At 44.0% G+C, this 16,970-nt stretch overlaps 6 protein-coding genes across 8 annotated transcripts; 3 read left to right on the forward strand and 3 right to left on the reverse strand.

Moving 5' to 3' along the window:
* Window positions 1–1,322: 1,322 nt before the first annotated feature.
* Window positions 1,323–3,249, forward strand: LOC108042503 (endoribonuclease ZC3H12A). The gene is given in 2 exon segments (XM_017120828.2): window positions 1,323–1,609; window positions 1,611–3,249. Coding segments are annotated over 2 exon segments (1,638 nt in total). The 5' UTR covers window positions 1,323–1,567; the 3' UTR covers window positions 3,207–3,249.
* LOC108042505 (zinc finger protein 436) lies at window positions 3,171–6,016 on the reverse strand. The gene is made up of 5 exons (XM_017120829.2): window positions 5,717–6,016; window positions 4,656–5,659; window positions 4,024–4,158; window positions 3,847–3,957; window positions 3,171–3,460 (listed from the first exon to the last, which is right to left on the reverse strand). Exons 1-5 carry the CDS (start codon window positions 5,885–5,887, stop codon window positions 3,313–3,315), a joined length of 1,569 nt encoding a protein of 522 aa, XP_016976318.2. The 5' UTR covers window positions 5,888–6,016; the 3' UTR covers window positions 3,171–3,312.
* Window positions 6,017–6,413: 397 nt separating this feature from the next.
* On the forward strand, window positions 6,414–8,323 carry LOC108042507 (zinc finger protein 568). The gene is given in 6 exon segments (XM_017120831.2): window positions 6,414–6,570; window positions 6,572–6,649; window positions 6,703–7,550; window positions 7,610–7,744; window positions 7,802–7,912; window positions 7,974–8,323. Coding segments are annotated over 6 exon segments (1,392 nt in total). The 5' UTR covers window positions 6,414–6,501; the 3' UTR covers window positions 8,125–8,323.
* An 81-nt stretch (window positions 8,324–8,404) lies between these two features.
* Window positions 8,405–10,227, reverse strand: LOC108042509 (zinc finger protein 184). Of its 2 annotated transcripts, XM_017120836.2 has the most exons (5): window positions 10,211–10,227; window positions 9,976–10,151; window positions 9,409–9,908; window positions 9,215–9,349; window positions 8,405–9,125 (listed from the first exon to the last, which is right to left on the reverse strand). In XM_017120836.2, the coding sequence occupies exons 2-5, from the start codon at window positions 10,027–10,029 to the stop codon at window positions 8,918–8,920; spliced, it is 897 nt and encodes a 298-aa protein (XP_016976325.2). In that variant the 5' UTR covers window positions 10,030–10,151; window positions 10,211–10,227; the 3' UTR covers window positions 8,405–8,917. The 2 variants fall into 2 exon arrangements, with proteins under 2 accessions (XP_016976325.2, XP_016976324.2); XM_017120835.2 differs by lacking the exon at window positions 10,211–10,227 and having other exon boundaries at window positions 9,976–10,169.
* On the forward strand, window positions 10,217–11,769 carry LOC108042508 (transcription factor Ouib). Of its 2 annotated transcripts, XM_017120833.2 has the most exons (5): window positions 10,217–10,441; window positions 10,504–11,006; window positions 11,062–11,196; window positions 11,374–11,484; window positions 11,540–11,769. In XM_017120833.2, the coding sequence occupies exons 1-5, from the start codon at window positions 10,295–10,297 to the stop codon at window positions 11,676–11,678; spliced, it is 1,035 nt and encodes a 344-aa protein (XP_016976322.1). In that variant the 5' UTR covers window positions 10,217–10,294; the 3' UTR covers window positions 11,679–11,769. The 2 variants fall into 2 exon arrangements, with proteins under 2 accessions (XP_016976322.1, XP_016976323.1); XM_017120834.2 differs by lacking the exons at window positions 11,374–11,484; window positions 11,540–11,769 and having other exon boundaries at window positions 10,504–11,002; window positions 11,062–11,131.
* A 386-nt stretch (window positions 11,770–12,155) lies between these two features.
* LOC108042506 (phagocyte signaling-impaired protein) lies at window positions 12,156–16,774 on the reverse strand. The gene is made up of 7 exons (XM_017120830.2): window positions 16,386–16,774; window positions 16,085–16,309; window positions 14,605–15,097; window positions 14,151–14,550; window positions 12,802–14,085; window positions 12,526–12,724; window positions 12,156–12,463 (listed from the first exon to the last, which is right to left on the reverse strand). The coding sequence occupies exons 1-7, from the start codon at window positions 16,450–16,452 to the stop codon at window positions 12,279–12,281; spliced, it is 2,853 nt and encodes a 950-aa protein (XP_016976319.1). The 5' UTR covers window positions 16,453–16,774; the 3' UTR covers window positions 12,156–12,278.
* Between the last annotated feature and the right edge of the window lie 196 nt (window positions 16,775–16,970).

The raw sequence follows: 16,970 nt of genomic DNA on the forward strand, positions 1-16,970 counted from the left end.
AGCGGAAAAGCGAAAGAGAAAAACTTTACTAATTATCCGTTAAGCAAAAAAAATACCAGCATAAAAACGCAGACATGCTCAAAGAGCAACAATAAATTTTACGACGACCATCGTAAAAAAAAAATTGGAAGAACACGCTAAGCACAAATTTTAGCACTTGTCGTGTGTCTGAGTCAGGAGAAAAATTGAGTTTGGGGGAAACTCAAAATGCATCCTTATCCTTTGAAGGGAACTCACTTTCGCTGCGTGCGAAAAGGATGATTCGTAGCTTTTCAAGCGGACTTAGATACACAGCAACTACAGACTACCCCATACCACACGTAGTCAACTTTACGTTCAGTTTTATAGTTTTTTTTTTATGTATGGCTGTCTCACTAATTGCCGCATGTCTTGGCCAAAGTTGAAAAGGACTCGCCAGGACGAAACGAAATTAATGAAAATTGCTTTAGTGTCGCTGGAAGGGACGTATTGTGTTTTGTATATGCATTTATCCAATTGCACTTCGGGCGTAGCATATAGATATCTATGTAACCAAGATAGATGTGACCACTTATACCTAGTAAACTATTGAATTTGTAGCTAATTCGAAGGCAGTGCATCCTTTTTTGTCATGAAAAGGGGGACCAAACGTACAATGAAACAAAGAATTCAATACGAAAAACGTGTACTTTATTTTAACTAATTAAATCTAACCTAAGTGAGATCTATAAATGTTGATAGTAGTGTGAAAATTGTTAAAACTATATTCGATATACTTTATGTACAACAATACAATAAAGAAAGTTTATGCATGTTATTGAACTTAAAATGGGGTTTTATTTAAAAACAATATTCAAAAGAAAATATTTAAAAATGAATACAATAAAAGGAGTAATATAAATGAGAAAATTATTGTGTTTTGGGCTTCCAATAATAAAGGAAGAACAAAATGATTTGATCAGAAAAAGGACGGTACAAATAAAGAGAGAATGACTTTATTGTCAAAGATTCGGCCAACCTGGCGTATGGACTATATTTCTTTATACCACTTAGAATGGCAGTCCTCGTTGTGATGAATGTCATAAAAGGGTGAAAATTGCTTGTATTTTGGGATTTATAAGACTTAAAAAACATGTAAGATTTAAATTAGTAAATCGAATAATCTTCAAGAATTTTAATTATTTTAAGCTAAACAAACCAAGTAAGTTATATAATTAGCTCATTTTATTAAAAATATTTCAAAATTGTTGAAAAACCTTAATGTTTTATTTTGAAAATTATACAATAAGCATGTTTGCTAAAAGTCGTTAGGTTGGGTTTCTCCATTTAAAAAAGCACGTAAAGATTCAAAAAAAAGTTACACCGCTATGTGACCAGCGTGTGAGTGCACAGAACGGAGGTATTTGTCGGCGCCCGGCCTTCGGTCACACTGCTCACCAGCAAGCACCAACAAAAACAACAACAACACGGAAGTCTGTAAATGTAAATAGACGGAACTTGCTGCAGAGACAGCTAAAAACACAACTAATCGGAGTTCCCGAACAGCAGAAGTGAGCAGCCGAAGGAAAGCCAGCCGCTGGTCAATTAAATGCGCATCAAAATGAACTGTGAAGTGCAGGAGCAGCAAAAACATCAGCCAACAGCAGCAGCAGCAACAGCAACAACAACAACAGCAGCAGCAACAACATCACAGCAGCAGCAGCAACAAGTTGCCAGTGAGAAAGCAGGAGAGCTGCTCCGACGACGATGAGAGTGCCAGCCGGACGACGGAGCGCCAGAATCTGGAGTTTGCCAAGAAGCTGGGTTACAGCGAACAGTCCATCCACTCGGCGTTGACGCGTCTGGGTTCGGAGGCCAAGCAGAATGAGCTGCTGGCGGAGCTGATCAAGCTGACGGCCGATGCACCACGACCCGCCCACGCAGGAGGCGGTGGAGGTAATCCATCGACCACCTCCCCATTGTCCTCCTCCTCCACCGCCGGCAGCAACATCTACGCCCTGCGACACATCGTTATCGATGGCAGTAATGTTGCCCTGTCGCACGGCAACAACCTGATCTTCTCCTGCCGCGGCATCCGCATCTGTGTGGATTGGTTCCGGCAGCGTGGACATCGCGACATCACCGCCTTTGTGCCCAACTGGCGCAAGGAGCTGGCCAACAACAATATCGCCGACCAGGAGCTACTCTACGAGCTGGAGCACGAAAGGTACTTGGTGTTTACGCCATCGCGTCATCTGGATGGCAAGCGAGTGTCGTGCTACGATGATCGTTTCATACTCAAGTTGGCCGTGGAAACCGATGGCATTGTGGTGTCCAACGACAACTACAGGGATCTGATCCTGGAGAGCAACGAGTTCCGGCGCGTCGTGCAGGAGCGCCTGCTGATGTACTCGTTTGTCAATGACATTTTCATGCCGCCCGACGATCCGCTGGGCAGATCTGGTCCAAATCTGGATCTGTTCCTGTGCTCGCAAACGCAGCAGAAGATGGCGGATGCCCAGCAGCTGTGTCCTTATGGCAAGAAGTGCACCTATGGGCAGAAGTGCAAGTTTCGGCACCACAATCAGGGTCCGCTGCTGCAGCGTCTGCCACTCCAGGCCTCCCACAGTGCTCCGCTGCACACGAATGGGGGTCAACAGATGATCAGTCCGGGTGGTAATAATAACAATCTTAAGATCAACTCACTGATTAGCCGAGAGCCATTAGGGCGCACCAAGTCCAACACGATCGAGCAGGTGTGCCAGGGCTTTTCGGCTCAAATGGAGCTGTCCGAGGGCTCCGTTGAATCCAGTCAGCCAAATCGCCATAAGAAGCTGCAGCGCCAACAGCCGCCTCCCGCTTATCGCCTCCTGGTGCCCACATACAGTGCTCCCCTCCAGCAGCAGCAGCAGCAGGTGCAACAGCAGCACCAACAGTCCAACTCCAGCTCCAACTATCACCACCAGTATCTGACGCGCACGCCTTCCGCCCCGGTCACGGATCAGGGTTTGGGTCTGCCACTGCCCGCTCACAACTTCGCTCATCTGTCCGCCTCTGATTCACGCATCAACGAGGAGCTACACGCCTCGCAGCAACTTCCGCGGGAGGAGCAACGCCGACTGCTCCGTTATCACCTGGGAAGTCTGTTTCCGCCGCACCAGGTGCACGCCGTACTGCAGCTATATCCGGAGGAGACCGACGCAAAGACCATCTGCGCAGCTATACTTAATTTATTTCCGCATAATTAGGCTAGGCTTAAATTTCATCAATATACTTAGATGTGTAATTACACGCGTGTGTCTGTTTAATGTTTAAAGTGTCGCTTTGGGACGACGAGGAGTCCTCGCTCGAAATTTAAATTTCCAGGCCCACGATGTTGGCCGTATCGTATGGCATCAGCCCGCTGACGGATTCCCGTGTGGATTGACCGCGTCGCTCGTGGATGATCCGGTGGTTGCGCAACTTGTACGCCTGTGGGAAGCCCTTTCCGCAGACTTCGCAACTGGAGGAAAAGAGAAGAGTTTTCATTTAATATAAGTACTATAAACTCAGTAGCTGTTTAGCCACATTGAAATTAATGTGTGTCCCATAAAATAAGATACTATTAATTAGGAGAATTCGCGAGAACAAAAAATTGCCTACCATCGCTTGAACTTATTTTCTATTTTTACATTTTATGGAACAATTTATAGAATTCTAAATTCATAAAGAAAACTCAAAATAACACAATGAAAAAAAAACTGCATGTGAAAATTTAATAATTTCGGTATATGGTATCTGAAATACCTAGCCTTATTGGAACCAAAATGCACATTACCACTATCTTCAATAGTGAAAGTTCGTGCAAGAGAAGTTGGACTGTATTTTCAAGGGGAAAGCGAAACTTACACATGCGGCTTCTCTCCCGTATGAATCATCTTGTGGAACTTCAATGTATTGGTGTACGTGAAGGTCTTGTGGCAAACATCGCACTCATAAGGACGCTCGTTTGTGTGGATCCTGCAGGAGGTAATTTTAGAGTCAAGTCAAGATTATTCAATAATAATCATGAGTTAACCAACTGACCTGTGGTGCTTGTTGCGGGTAGACAGATCTGCAAAGGCTGCCGGGCAGTAACTGCACTTGTACGGCCGATTTCCAGTGTGGGTGTTCATGTGACGCGCCAATTGCTGAGCCTGTGCAAAGCAGTGACCACAGATCCTAAAAATTAAAAATCCAGATTAAGAAGAGACAAGTAGAGAAGTAGGAAAATGCAAATTATTTTAACCTTACATTAGTTCTGAAACTATCAGAACTTGTTTACTATGTACCTAATTTACTTAGCATCATTGAAATATAACCTACCTACTATTGTCTTTTGTCCTTTTGATTTTGAAACTAATATTTCTAAAAACAAACATTTTAACGATATTTTGACCAATAACAAAATATAAACATGATGACTTTTAAATTAATTAAACAAAAAAGATGTAAAAAATTAAAAAAAATATTGATTAAATTTAAGATTTCGAAATAATATTACATATACGTTTAAGAAAGAGTATCTTATGAACGGAATTGCACTGCGTAAATTTAAATTAAAATTATTTTTCAGTAATCAAATCTACGGAATTGGAATAAAAGCCCTATATAAAATACTTATTTCCTTAGAAGTTATTAACTAGAAAAATTTGTAATTCTCTCCCTTAAAGACTTACTCGCACTCATGCGGCTTCACACCGGAGTGGACTTTGATGTGCTCGGTGAGACGACTCTGAGAGGGATACATGTTGCCGCAGACGTCGCAGATGTACTTAAACTCCTTCTTGTCACCGACGAGGATCTTGTGACCGCCTTTGGTTTTGATGGCGGAGTGCTTCCGCGCCAGCACCTCCCCAATGGAGATGCCATCTTCGGAGTTAATGACGATCTTGGTGGCAGCCGCATCATTGGTGCCCTGTCGCCGTACTTTAAGCGGATTGCCGCGAGCGGCTGTCTTTGAGGTGCCCGATGATGCAGCCACCGGCGCTGAGGATGCGGCTGCCCTACGCGGATTGGCTCTCCGCTTATTGCCCCCTCGGGCGTTGATGGATGCCAGAATACTTTTGGTGGGAATGAACTCCTCCTCGTTTGAATTCATATCACCATCCGCCTCGTCCTCATGGGCACTTTCGGTCAATTGGTCCTGATCAACCTGATCCAAGTATTCAATATCCGCTGAAAGTTCGGAGAGCGACTGATCCGCCACTTCCTGATCGTAAACCCCCTGCTCTGTGATGATATCGCCTTCGTAGGTCTCGTACACGTCGTACACCTCCTCGATAATGCCGTCCTCCTCCACCTGTTCACTTTTCACATGTACAATGCGATCCTTCTCCAGTTCCACCAGGATGCCGTCTTCGAGCTCGTCATTAAAGACGCCGCCCTGAGCCTCCGCAGATTCATCCGCCTCGGCCTCGGCGTATTGGCTTTCATCTAGATCCTCCTCCTCATCCTCTTCTTGCTCCTGCTCTTGCTCCGCTTCCTCAGGCTCCTGCTCCTGTTTGGGGGTTGGTTCAGCACATTTTTTTTCCGGCGTTCGCTGCTCCACCTCCACGGGGCCCACAAACTGCCGCAGATGACCGTAGGATCGCTGGCAAGTCTCCCGAAACTTGAATGCCGTTTTCAGCACCCTCAAGCACTTCTCGCAAATCTTGTCCGGATAGTGATCGAACTGCTTGATCTGCCAAAGCGATTGCCGAAATATAAGACAGTGTGTGGGTCAGTAGGATGTACTTACGGGCACTCCGCCGCATTCCCTGATCATGTTGGTCAGGTCCTTCTCCGAATCGTCGTTGAAAATGCTGGCCATGGGCTCCTTGGGCTGCTGGAGGCAAACCCGGCAAACGATCCACTTCTGCGTGGTCGCTGGCGCCGCAGCCGGACTCGCTTGTGCCGCCGAGTCTCTCATTGTCGCGAATAGAACGTAAATCTATTCCGGGTAGCTATACTCCACTTTTATATTTCGTTGAACACGCTCGCTGGACGAAGACGACGCCAAAAAAATATAATGTAGTCTGGAGGCAAGATGGTTACGTTGCAACGCGAATGGTGGCTCCACAGGGTGACCACGGCATCGGCGATATCGCAATTAAGGGGGTTCCGTTCTTCGAGTAAGAATGGTTTAAATTAAATTATAATGCAAAAAAAATATCGTTTCTGAATGGATCAGTTTAATATTACTATTTCCTTGTAAAGTTGTGGGGCTTATCTCTGTCGAGACCATTTAAAGACAATAACAATGGATTTAAATCTTTATTAATTTATTATTATCATTTATTATATTTTAAAAAAGTTAAAAATGTGTTAACATCTTTGCAATATAATTTGCTAAACATGAGAGTTTAAAAATTATAATTATCTTATTTGTCTTCACTAACCGCTTTGTTTTTCTTACCCGATACCTACCGTACCAGGACCAACAGCGTTTCGTTGTGAATGGTCACGGACGCTTGCATTCAGCTGTTGTACCTTTTGTAATTTTTGAAACTACGTACAAATAACAATAAATACGCATAACTCGTCATGAAAACGGAGTCGAACGAGAAGTGGATTGTGTGCCGCGTCTGCCTGAACAATCCCAGCGAGGGCGAAGGAGCTGCTCCACGAGATTTTCAGTCAAACGGCCAGCACACGTCTGGATCAAATGCTGCACATTTGCGCAGGCATACCTGTAAGTAGGACTACAAAACTATTTAAGCAGGTTAATAATAACAGACCCAACAGGTCAGTCTGGATGACAAGTTTCCCGACAAGATGTGCAGCAAGTGCGTGCGCTGCCTGCGGCTGTGCTACAAATTCCGACTGACCTGCCAACGATCCCACCAGCAAATCATGGATATGCTGGTGCGGGAGGCCAGCAACTCGAGTACACCTGGCGAAGAACAACACCTTGACCTCTCCGACGACCTTACGGTGGAGAGCGTGGTCAAGATTTGGGAGGAAGACACCAGCCAACTGGATGACGGATTTAAGGTGGAGGACGACACCAGCCAACTGGATGGCAGTTTTAAGCTGGAGGAGGAGAAGTGTAAACTGGCGAAACAGCAGCAAGAGCAGGTTATTGCTTATGTAGTTGAGGATGACGAAGGGGGCGATACCATTTTGTACGATGAGCAGGATCCCACGCATGCTGTCTTTGATGTTGAGCAGATTGTGATCGAAGAGGCGGAGCCCTATGCTGTTTATGAGGAATATGAGCTGCTCACCAGCGAGAACCCCGAGACATTAAGTGAAAGCGCCCAGGGAAAACGCTCTAATATTACAAATACGGTTAAAGAAGAAGTTCCCGACGATGACCTATGTCAAGATATTCTTAGCTCGGACGAAAGTTATGTGCCGGAGACACGGACTACTAATAAACCACTGGCAAATCACCAGCGATCAAGCAGAAAGTCGGCTACACCCAACCGAACCTCCCCAGAGGTCGAAACCGCCAAAAAGAAGCCGGGCAGAAAGCCACGCAACAAGCTCAGCAGCTACATCTGCGACGTGTGTGGAAATATCTATCCCACTCAGGCCCGTCTCACCGAACACATGAAGTTCCATTTGGGCGTCAAGCCCCACGAATGCGAGTAAGTTTAAAATTTCGCAAATAATTTGTAATACTTGCTGATCACAATTTGTTTTGCAGGATATGCGGACGAGGCTTTGTCCAGAATCAACAGCTGGTGCGGCACATGAACACGCACACGGGGAACCGGCCTTACAAGTGTAACTACTGTCCAGCCGCCTTTGCGGATCGATCCACCAAAACCAAACATCATAGGTATATATTAATTAATGAAGTTCTGCTGAAAACTAATAAAATGGGAATCCCTTCAAGAATTCACACCAAGGAGAGACCCTACGAGTGCGATGTTTGCTCTAGAACTTTTACCTACTCGGACAACCTGAAGTTCCACAAGATGATTCACACGGGGGAGAAGCCACATGTGTAAGTTGTTTACTATTCTTCTATTGATCGATCTCCTTGAATAGCAAACAACCTCTTCTAGTTGTGATCTTTGTGGCAAGGGCTTTGTGAAGGCCTACAAGATGCGTTTGCATCGGGGTACGCACGAAAGGGCCTGCCCTTGGAAACCTGATGTGGAAATGAGTGCCGAGGGAGAGGACATCAAGGAAGAGGCCCTAGATTTTCTTAGTTGATTTCCCCGCAACTAGGTAACCAAAAAATAAATTGTTTATATTAAGACGATTTGGATAAGCCATTTTAGTTTTAGGATTTGAAAATGCCACTGTTATAGCTTCCCATTAAACATTGTAAGTGTAGGCTAACATTTAAAACTATAAATGTAAGCTAGATTATTTCCGATAAATATAATAAAACGGTAATTTTCAACTTTAATGTGTAGTTGTATCTTTTGGCCTAATTTAAGCAACCACTTTTAAAAACAATCTTTATATTTGTCCAGTTAATTATGCAGTTCTTATTTATTATTTTTAACACATATTTAAGAAAATAAGTTTCATCTGTAACATTTCAATCGTTGCGGATAGATATTTTTATTGTTGTTTTCAGAGAAGTACGTCTTGCAGAAGGTAATACCTTCAGTCATTTCAGTCAAATGTTTGCAGCAGTGTGAAAGGGACATTTCCGACCCTATAAAGTATATATATACTAGCCATGTCCGACTATCCGTTTCTACGTCGGAACAGTAGAAAAAATCAAAAAAATAATTTAATGGGAACTTCATGTTATTTTTTTTAAATAGTACGGTTACACTCCGAAACGAATAATTTAAAATAATATAATTTGATATTTTAGAATTGCGGTTTTAATTTTTGAAAAATCGGAAGACTTTATCATATAGTCGCCATAGGAAAAAATAGTCTTTTTAGAGAATATTTAATTTTTTAAAAGCTGCAAGGGTACATAATCTTTACTTTTACTTCCTTTTTTGTTATTATTTTTTTGTACTAAAAAGTTTTACTTCACTAGTCACTTCCACGTTTTTAGTTCATTTTTCGGCTTATGCGATTTTTCATGTGCGTTTTTGTGGTGCAGTTGGGAGAAAGTCCTCTGGCAGTACTGGCAACTGAATGGTCGCTCACCCGTGTGGGTTTTCAGATGAACCCGGAGCACATTTGAGTAGGCGAAGGACTTGCTGCAGAACTTACATTTGTATGGTCTTTCGTTGGTGTGGATCCTAAATTGTATTTCGAAAGATATTAGGTTTTGAATGTTGATAGGGAGCAATTTAGCTTTCTTGTTTAAGCTATGAGCAACTTTACTGACCTCTGATGTTTGATTCGAGTAGAGGGATCTGCAAAGCTGGAGTCGCAGTAATCACATTTGTAGGGTCGATTTCCAGTGTGTGTGTTCATATGTCTTGCCAGCTGCGGTGTCTGTCGGAATCGTTTATGGCAGATCCTTAAAGAGAAGGGGATTAATCCCGATGCAAAAGCAAAAAAATCAAAATCTCAGCTTACTCGCACTCATGTGGTTTTTCCGTGCTGTGAACCCTCATGTGGGTTGTCAACTTAATCTGCTCCGTGTAGACATTGTGGCATATTTTGCAGGCAAAGGAGGAAGACTGGCTGGATTCCTCCTCTTCTCCAGCATCCGGTTTGGGACTTAGTGAATATATGGACTCCTCTGGCGCGGAGTTAGTGGGTTCTATGCTGACCATTTCATCTACACTACAGGCTTCATCTTCGGCGCTCTCCAGCGTCACATCGTATGATTCCAGATACTCGTAATGCACCTCGCTGTCGCTGCAGGAAGGTTCAGTGGTTAGCATATCCTTGGAATCATTATACTGCTTCATTTCCTGGCCATCATTTATTATTTCGATATGGAATTCCTGTTCCGTTTGCCGGAGGAGCTCCGTCTCTGCCTTCTGGCAAAGGGATCGGAGTTTGAGGGCTGCTCTAAAAAGCAGAGCGCAGCTTGTGCAAATGCGGTTGGGCCAGTTAAGATTCTCACTCATCTAGGGATAAGCAATAAGGTTTTTATTAAATACAGATAAACCATAACAAAGCCATTTTAAAACTTACCTCAACACCCGTGCATCGTTTAATTTGCTCCCGAAAATCTGGCTCAGTGGGCATGAGGGACTCATCCTTCGGCTGTAGCAAGCAGATGCGACACTGCAGGTCCTTGTTCTCCTTATACGAGGCATGGTTCTGTTATCACAAGCCAAAACTCCTAAATACTTAAACAATACATATGGCTTGTCCAAACCAAACAATTAAAATTGTGGACTTCTGGGCGAATGTCAAATTACCTTACCGATAGATATCGTTGATTGGCAAAATCGCCTAGAGGAAGCATATTTATTTTGATCGTTAATTTTTGTCCTTTCGTTTGATTTAAATGGAGCTGAGACTGGACATGGTGACCCTGTGCAGAACCTGCCTGCAGGATGGTGAGGCTCACATGGTCTCCATTTACGATGCGGATGACAAACTTCTCAGCGGCATTTCACTCTGCGAGAAAATCGAAAGCTTGAGCGGAATTCAGGTTGGGAACGGAACTGTTTGATTTCTTTTAACTTTATTAGTAAACAAAGTGTTTACCTACAGATAAAACCGACGGAGGACCTACCCACCAGGATCTGCTCCAGATGCAAGGCCTTTCTTACCCTGGCGCACAAATTCCGTCAGATTTGCCAGCGCTCCAACGAATTTCTCAAAAAATATGTGGTCAAAGATGGACCACATCAGGTGGAAAAGGATGTGGTGGAGCAAGTGGATCCAATTTCGAAACTTACTCCACCGCCTACTGTGGAAACGGAGCAGTACGAACAACTGGAGGTGGAGGTGCTGGAGGAGGGAGCTTGGGCCACGGAAGATCTAGTCGAGGAGACTCCACCGCCAGCGGCGGAGATGGAAAAACCAATGGTTCTGGACGTGCAAACGGTTCCTGTCCCAGATTCTGCTCCTAGTCCTGCACCTGATCCTACTCCTGCTCCTGCAGTCATTGGAAAACTTTATGTATGCGACATCTGTGGCAATGGATATCCCAGGAAGAGCACATTGGACACCCACATGAGAAGGCACAATAATGAGAAGCCCTACGAATGTGAGTAAGTGGATTCAAAAGGTGTTATTTATGTCCCTTTTTAACACGCCACTTTTAAGGATCTGCCACAAGTGCTTTTACGTCAACTACCAATTGAAGCGCCACATCCGCCAGCATACGGGAGCAAAGCCATACACCTGCCAATATTGCCAGCGCAGCTTCGCAGATCGCACTTCACTGGTCAAGCACGAAAGGTAGACAATTTAAAAAATATATAATATTATATAATAATAGTATAATGTTCCTATTAAAGTCCCAAATTAAAGAAATATTGTTATAGACAAATAATAAAACATTTTTGTCATACAATTAACACTTGATTTGGTTTTAATCTAAGCCATAAATAAAATGTAAAAATTTATCCTCTACAGAACTCATCGAAATGAGCGTCCTTATTCTTGCCAGACCTGCGGAAAAACGTTTACCTACGCCAGTGTCCTTAAGGTTCACTACAAAACCCACACGGGAGAGAAACCTCACACGTAAGTATATTTAATTTAAACTTAAACCAACCCATTATTATATCTGCTCCAAAAGGTGTCGTCTCTGCGGCAAGAGCTTTGCTCGTATTCACAATCTGGTGGCCCACCTGCAAACCCAACAGCATCTAAATGATCCACGGTTAGGTGCCTATCTTAATACGATTAAAGTGGGAAATATTGCAGCTATTGTTTGAAAAAAAAACAATCCTTATCGCAGCCCATTTCGCAGAAATAGGAATACATTTAAAATAAAAAGACACTTTTTTAAAGTCTGATACTAAGCTGAATAAAATAACCATAACAAAATTAAAATTGATATACCAAACTTTGCTTTTGAAAACTTCCTTCCTTCATTTTTGTAGAGATTTTCTTTTCGTTGGCTGTTTTTTCAGGTGAGGATAAATTTTTTTCTTATTTTACTTCAATTCTTATGTGCATAAGTATATCTACATTTTTTTATAAAATCTAAATTCAAAAACTTTGTTTTTTGTAATTTTTGTACAATTTGTTCTTTTATTTAACTTACCCGCAAGCGATACGCAATCTTTTTTCTTTTTGTATTATTTTAAATTTTTGTTTCACAAATTTTACAACTTATATGTTGTACGAGGAAAATGCCGAAAATTGATTGAAAAGTGCTGAGTTGGTTCTAGTGTTCGAGATAATAGTAATGTGGGGGGAGTAGGAAGTTGGTTGTATTCGTTAACAAAATTAAATAACAAACTATGAACTTGGATCGTGATTAGGCAGCGATGTCCAGACTGGCCGATGGACTTTGCACAGCAAAGAGGCATCTACTTGGCCACCATGCGTATCTTGTCCTTCAGCAAATTGCGTAACTCGGGTACCATCAGCTCGTGTGAGTCCTTAAAAGTGGCCGAGACATCTCCGATGAGTGTGGCCTCCACCTCCGGCTTCAGCGACATGTCCGACATAAACGAGCTGAGGTCGCGCGGCAGCACCGGCGCCTTCCAGGTGCCTGAATATTAATGAGTTGAAAATTAGCTTTTCTCAAAAAAAAAATATGATGCATTTGCTTACGGATGGCTGCGTCGCAGGACTCGAGCTTGTGCTTAAGCTGTCGCACAAGCTCTTGCAACATCTGGCTTCGCTCCTTCTCACTGATCGGCTGGGTTCCATCCACCTTGTTATCCACCTGCCTCTTCTTGGTCTTGGTCTTCGAGCTGACCTGCAGCTTGTCGTTCAGCACGGACAGCAGGAAGGCATAAAGAGATAGCATCTGGAACAGAAATATTAATTGGATATTGATAATTGTATAAAGATCGCTTTATGAGTTTTATTATCGAGAGCATGTACCTCCAGACTGGCCGCAACCTTCTGCTGATGCTGCCGCCGCTTCCAAAGACCGTCCATGCCGTTACACTCGTTGCTTTCGTTGATGGTCTGCACACACAGCTCCATAACAGTGATGACATTGTCACCCACCCTTTTGCACTGCTCCGCCAGCTTTCCGGATCCGCTTTGCAGATCGAGGACCAGTTGGGCCAGGTCGTCAAAGAATCGTTCGTATGGCAGTTCTAGCAGCAGGTGAAGGCGTGTAGGCAGCAGATTGACTAGAAACTTTTGTGCCAAGGGCTTGTAGTTCATCAGACGCAGTCGCTGGAATAATCCCGTCCAGGACTCACGCAGGAGTTCAAGGGTAGCCGTCTCCTTTCCCGCTGGCGCATCTTTCGAACTGGTCCCGTGATACAAGTCAACAAAGGATGCAAAGAGTCGGAGCATTAGCGACCGCACCTGCAGGACCTCTACTTCTTGATCGAAAGACTCTTTGCGTTCCTCTGCAGCATCCACCTCGTGAAGGGGATCCCAGCGGATGACAGCCTCTAAGTCACGATTGTCACTCAACTCATGCCAGGCGATCCGGTCCTCCGCCGGTTCAATGCTCATAGCAGAATATGCTGTCAGGTTCTGCTGGATATTGCCATAACAACTGACTAGGTCGCAGATCTGCGCCTCCACCGAGCAGGCCACGTACTGCAAGCTGTTCGTTAGCCGTTCCTTGAAGTTCATGAACTCCTCCATCTTGGAAAATGTGCAGAAGCGATAGGTCAAAGCAATATACTCCAAGCGTTCCTTATAGCTGTTAGTAAAGAACTTCAAAGTAGCATCGTATACATTTCGGGTACCCGAGAAACGACCGCCCAGCGGTAATAACTGGCAGTGCACATAGCCCATAGAGTCCAGCTGGATCTGCTTGATGTCCAGGTACTCGTACATCTCCTGAGCACCCACCTGGCAACCAAACAGATGGTAGATCTTCAAACTCAGCAGCTTCACGTGGAAATTACTCGTGCTATTACGCAGAACGTACTGCAGCAAGCATAGCGCCTCGAACAGGTAATCAGATTTGTTTTCTCGTCTACTCAGGTCGTACATAACATTCGCCGCCAGGAGGGCATATGCATCCGAAGGTCCCATTTCCGTTGACAGCAGCTTTTTGCCGAAAGTACTCCGGCCGTGTTCGTAGTGCAGCTTGAGGGCCGTATAGAAGGCAAGCAGGTGGTCCACGGGCAACTCCATATGGGAGCCGCACATCCGCGAGATTTGCAGAGCGCAAAGGTGCTTTTGCATCTGTTCTTTCTGCAAGGATTTGATAAAACATTGTTGAGCTTAAAGGTTTTATTCTTAAACTTTGCTTTACTTACATTCTTCGGAAGCGACGTGGAGGTGACTCCGCTCTCCAACAGCAACTTGCTGGCCAACGCCTGCCTCTGCTTCATACTGATCGAAGGCAAAAACAAGGCGATATCATGGGTGCAGCAGGACTTGTCGCCAAATAGACGGAAGTACTCGATGATCATTTCGTCAAAGTCGCCGACGAGCTTCTCCGCCGGCAGTTGGTCTGCTCGCATGCGCTGGTGAAGCTCCAAACGCGCCAGATAGGGACCCCGCTTCTTGCGCTCCGAGGAGTCGATAATGCCCTGAAGGAACTCCTGACATTTGGCCAGCGAATCCCTCTCACCGTTTTCCTCAGCCTTTGACGTCAGTTTAAGCAACTCGAACGAACTTTGGATGTATTCCTTGTAGAAGTCCCAGCGGTCTCGACTGAATTAATGAAACATTAATTTATAGATTCGTCCAATGATTAACCGAACTCACTCTGCGTCAAGAAGCTGCTGCAACAACTCATTGAGCTCCCGCCAGTTACCCAGTTCCTTGAGCAGCTCGAACTTCATGCTGACAGGAGCACCAGGATAGAGTTTGGCGCAAAGCTCGCCAGTGAGGAATTCCCATGCCTCCTGGTACTTGCTCTGTAGCTTGAGAATGTGCAGATAGAGAAAGGCCTCTTGCTCCGTCTCCAACTTGCCCTCCTTGATGTGCTTGTCGACCATTCGCTGGGCCAGACCCAGGTAGATTTTCCTCTTCTCTGGCTGCGCCGACTCCGGTCCTCGAATTCCCTGGAAGACTACACTGATCACGGACCAAAAGTAGTATGCATTCTTTGGCTGAGCCTTGTAGAGCTGCAGGGCCACCGCCTGCTGCGCCTTGTAGTCCTCTACTCTAACATGCGAGATGAAGAGGTGGGCGAGCAGCTCCTCATTGCCGGGATTCTGCTTTACCGCGTGCTGGTACAGCTCCACAATTTTATCCACTGCAAAGATTCGGAGGTATGTATATATAATTAGCGCTTTTTTTTGCAGGTACAATATATATTCAGATCGTTGGCACGCACTTGCCGCCGTCGTCCGACTAGTAGAATGCGATTTTAATTAGTCGGGCGAGGTGCGCGTGCCAAGAAAATACGAAAATATGAATTGTGGGCACTTCGTGTGCGTGGCAGGGGCGTCCCTGGGGGATAAACTCTGCGGATGCGACGTGGCGGATGTGGGAATAAAAAAATGTACGGGTCCAGATGTTTTTGGTTAAAACATTCGGACTTTGTTATAATAAAACTGTCGAATTCGTTCATTAAATGTTGAACCTTGATCAGAAACCGATTAATAATTACTTCTTAAATTAATTTTGACTTTTGTGAAGAAATAATATGAAACCTAAAAAAAATTTTAAACAAATTTAATTATTTTTTTTTTAAAAACCTATTTTATTTAATTAAATCTATAATTTTGTAATCTTGACTCTTGGAAGAAAATCCAAATGATACTCTATTCTATTCTATCTACTCTACTAGTCAATATCTATCATTTAATCTGATTTAAAATTTATTTTTCTCTTCTCGACAATAATTGTAACCTTTTTCAACGAAATACAAATTTTTTAAATCTTCAAAATAGTTAATTTAACCTATATTTGGTAGAAAGCAGGGCATTAATTCTTAATTTTAATTAATGTTAATTTTTGTTTCCTATCTCTTGTGGTATGTCATAAGTTACACTTTACTATTTAACAAATGAAAGCATTGGCTTTAATCTCAGTAAGTTTCCATACTAAACCGAGGTTAGTTATTTTCTCGTATCTATGCTTTACCTAATAAAAGTGCTAGGAATTCTCCTTATCTATCCAGGTGATAAGTACGTTGTTAGCCTTAAATAGTTATCAATTGTCTATAAGTCTCCAGTGAAAACCCGGTTTCAACTCCTAATCTTATAAGCCCTCAAGGCAAACTCCTGCCCATACGTACGTTGTTCCATTTCGCGGTAGCAAAAGGATAGCACCTGCAGCGTGGAGTCGTCCGTGGGCTTCTCCTCAGCCACGGTCTGGAGGCATCCATGGCTCTCGTCATAGCGACCCAGTCGAAGGAGGGATAGACCCTTCAGAGCACGTGCGCAGAGCAGGGTTGGATGTTTCTTTAGCAGCTTCTCGGACTCCTGCAGGGCTTTGCGGTTGTTGCCCACCTCCAAGTTATCTGCGGATGAGGATTGCGGTAACAATGTGTAACCTGTTTGATGGATTTGGACATCCCCGTTCCATGGAACACTCACCGTAGACCGGCCGCAATCGCCGCTCGAACAAGGCCGAGTCCATGCCCTGCTGCTGCTGATGGGCCATGTTATTATGTTATGTGGTGCTGCTATATGCTGCTAACCTAATTACAACGTGCTGCATGCACCTCGAACTGAGATCCGCTCTCTTCGGCTTGCGGCACGCTGTCGTTTTTGATTTATTCCTTTGATTTTCCGGGGGCTCTTCTTGGGTTGCCCGCGATGATTGCGCGGTCGGGGGGCGGACGGTTGGCTCTTGGGCACTCGGATCACTCGATCAAAGGCTAATTAAATGCTTAATTTCATAGAAATTAGTGACTTTAAATTTGATTCAAAATAAAAAAAACCTCAGACTGCATATTCAGAGAGGAGAGAGCGACCGTTGGTATTTTTGGGGGTATTTTTATGGTATTTATCTGGGAGAGCGGGCAAAGTAGTAGGGATGTTCACACAAGTCACCAAACAATGTAAGATGAGTTAAAAATACCGGTAAATGTGATAAGTTAGTTTAATTTAAGCTTATTTCTTAAGCTTATTTCTTATATCATTGTATAGAATTACCATTTGAAAATGTGGATTTTGTTT

Source organism: Drosophila rhopaloa, unplaced genomic scaffold (assembly GCF_018152115.1).
Source record: "Drosophila rhopaloa isolate 14029-0021.01 unplaced genomic scaffold, ASM1815211v1 contig_178, whole genome shotgun sequence".
Taxonomy (NCBI): Eukaryota; Metazoa; Arthropoda; class Insecta; order Diptera; family Drosophilidae; genus Drosophila; species Drosophila rhopaloa.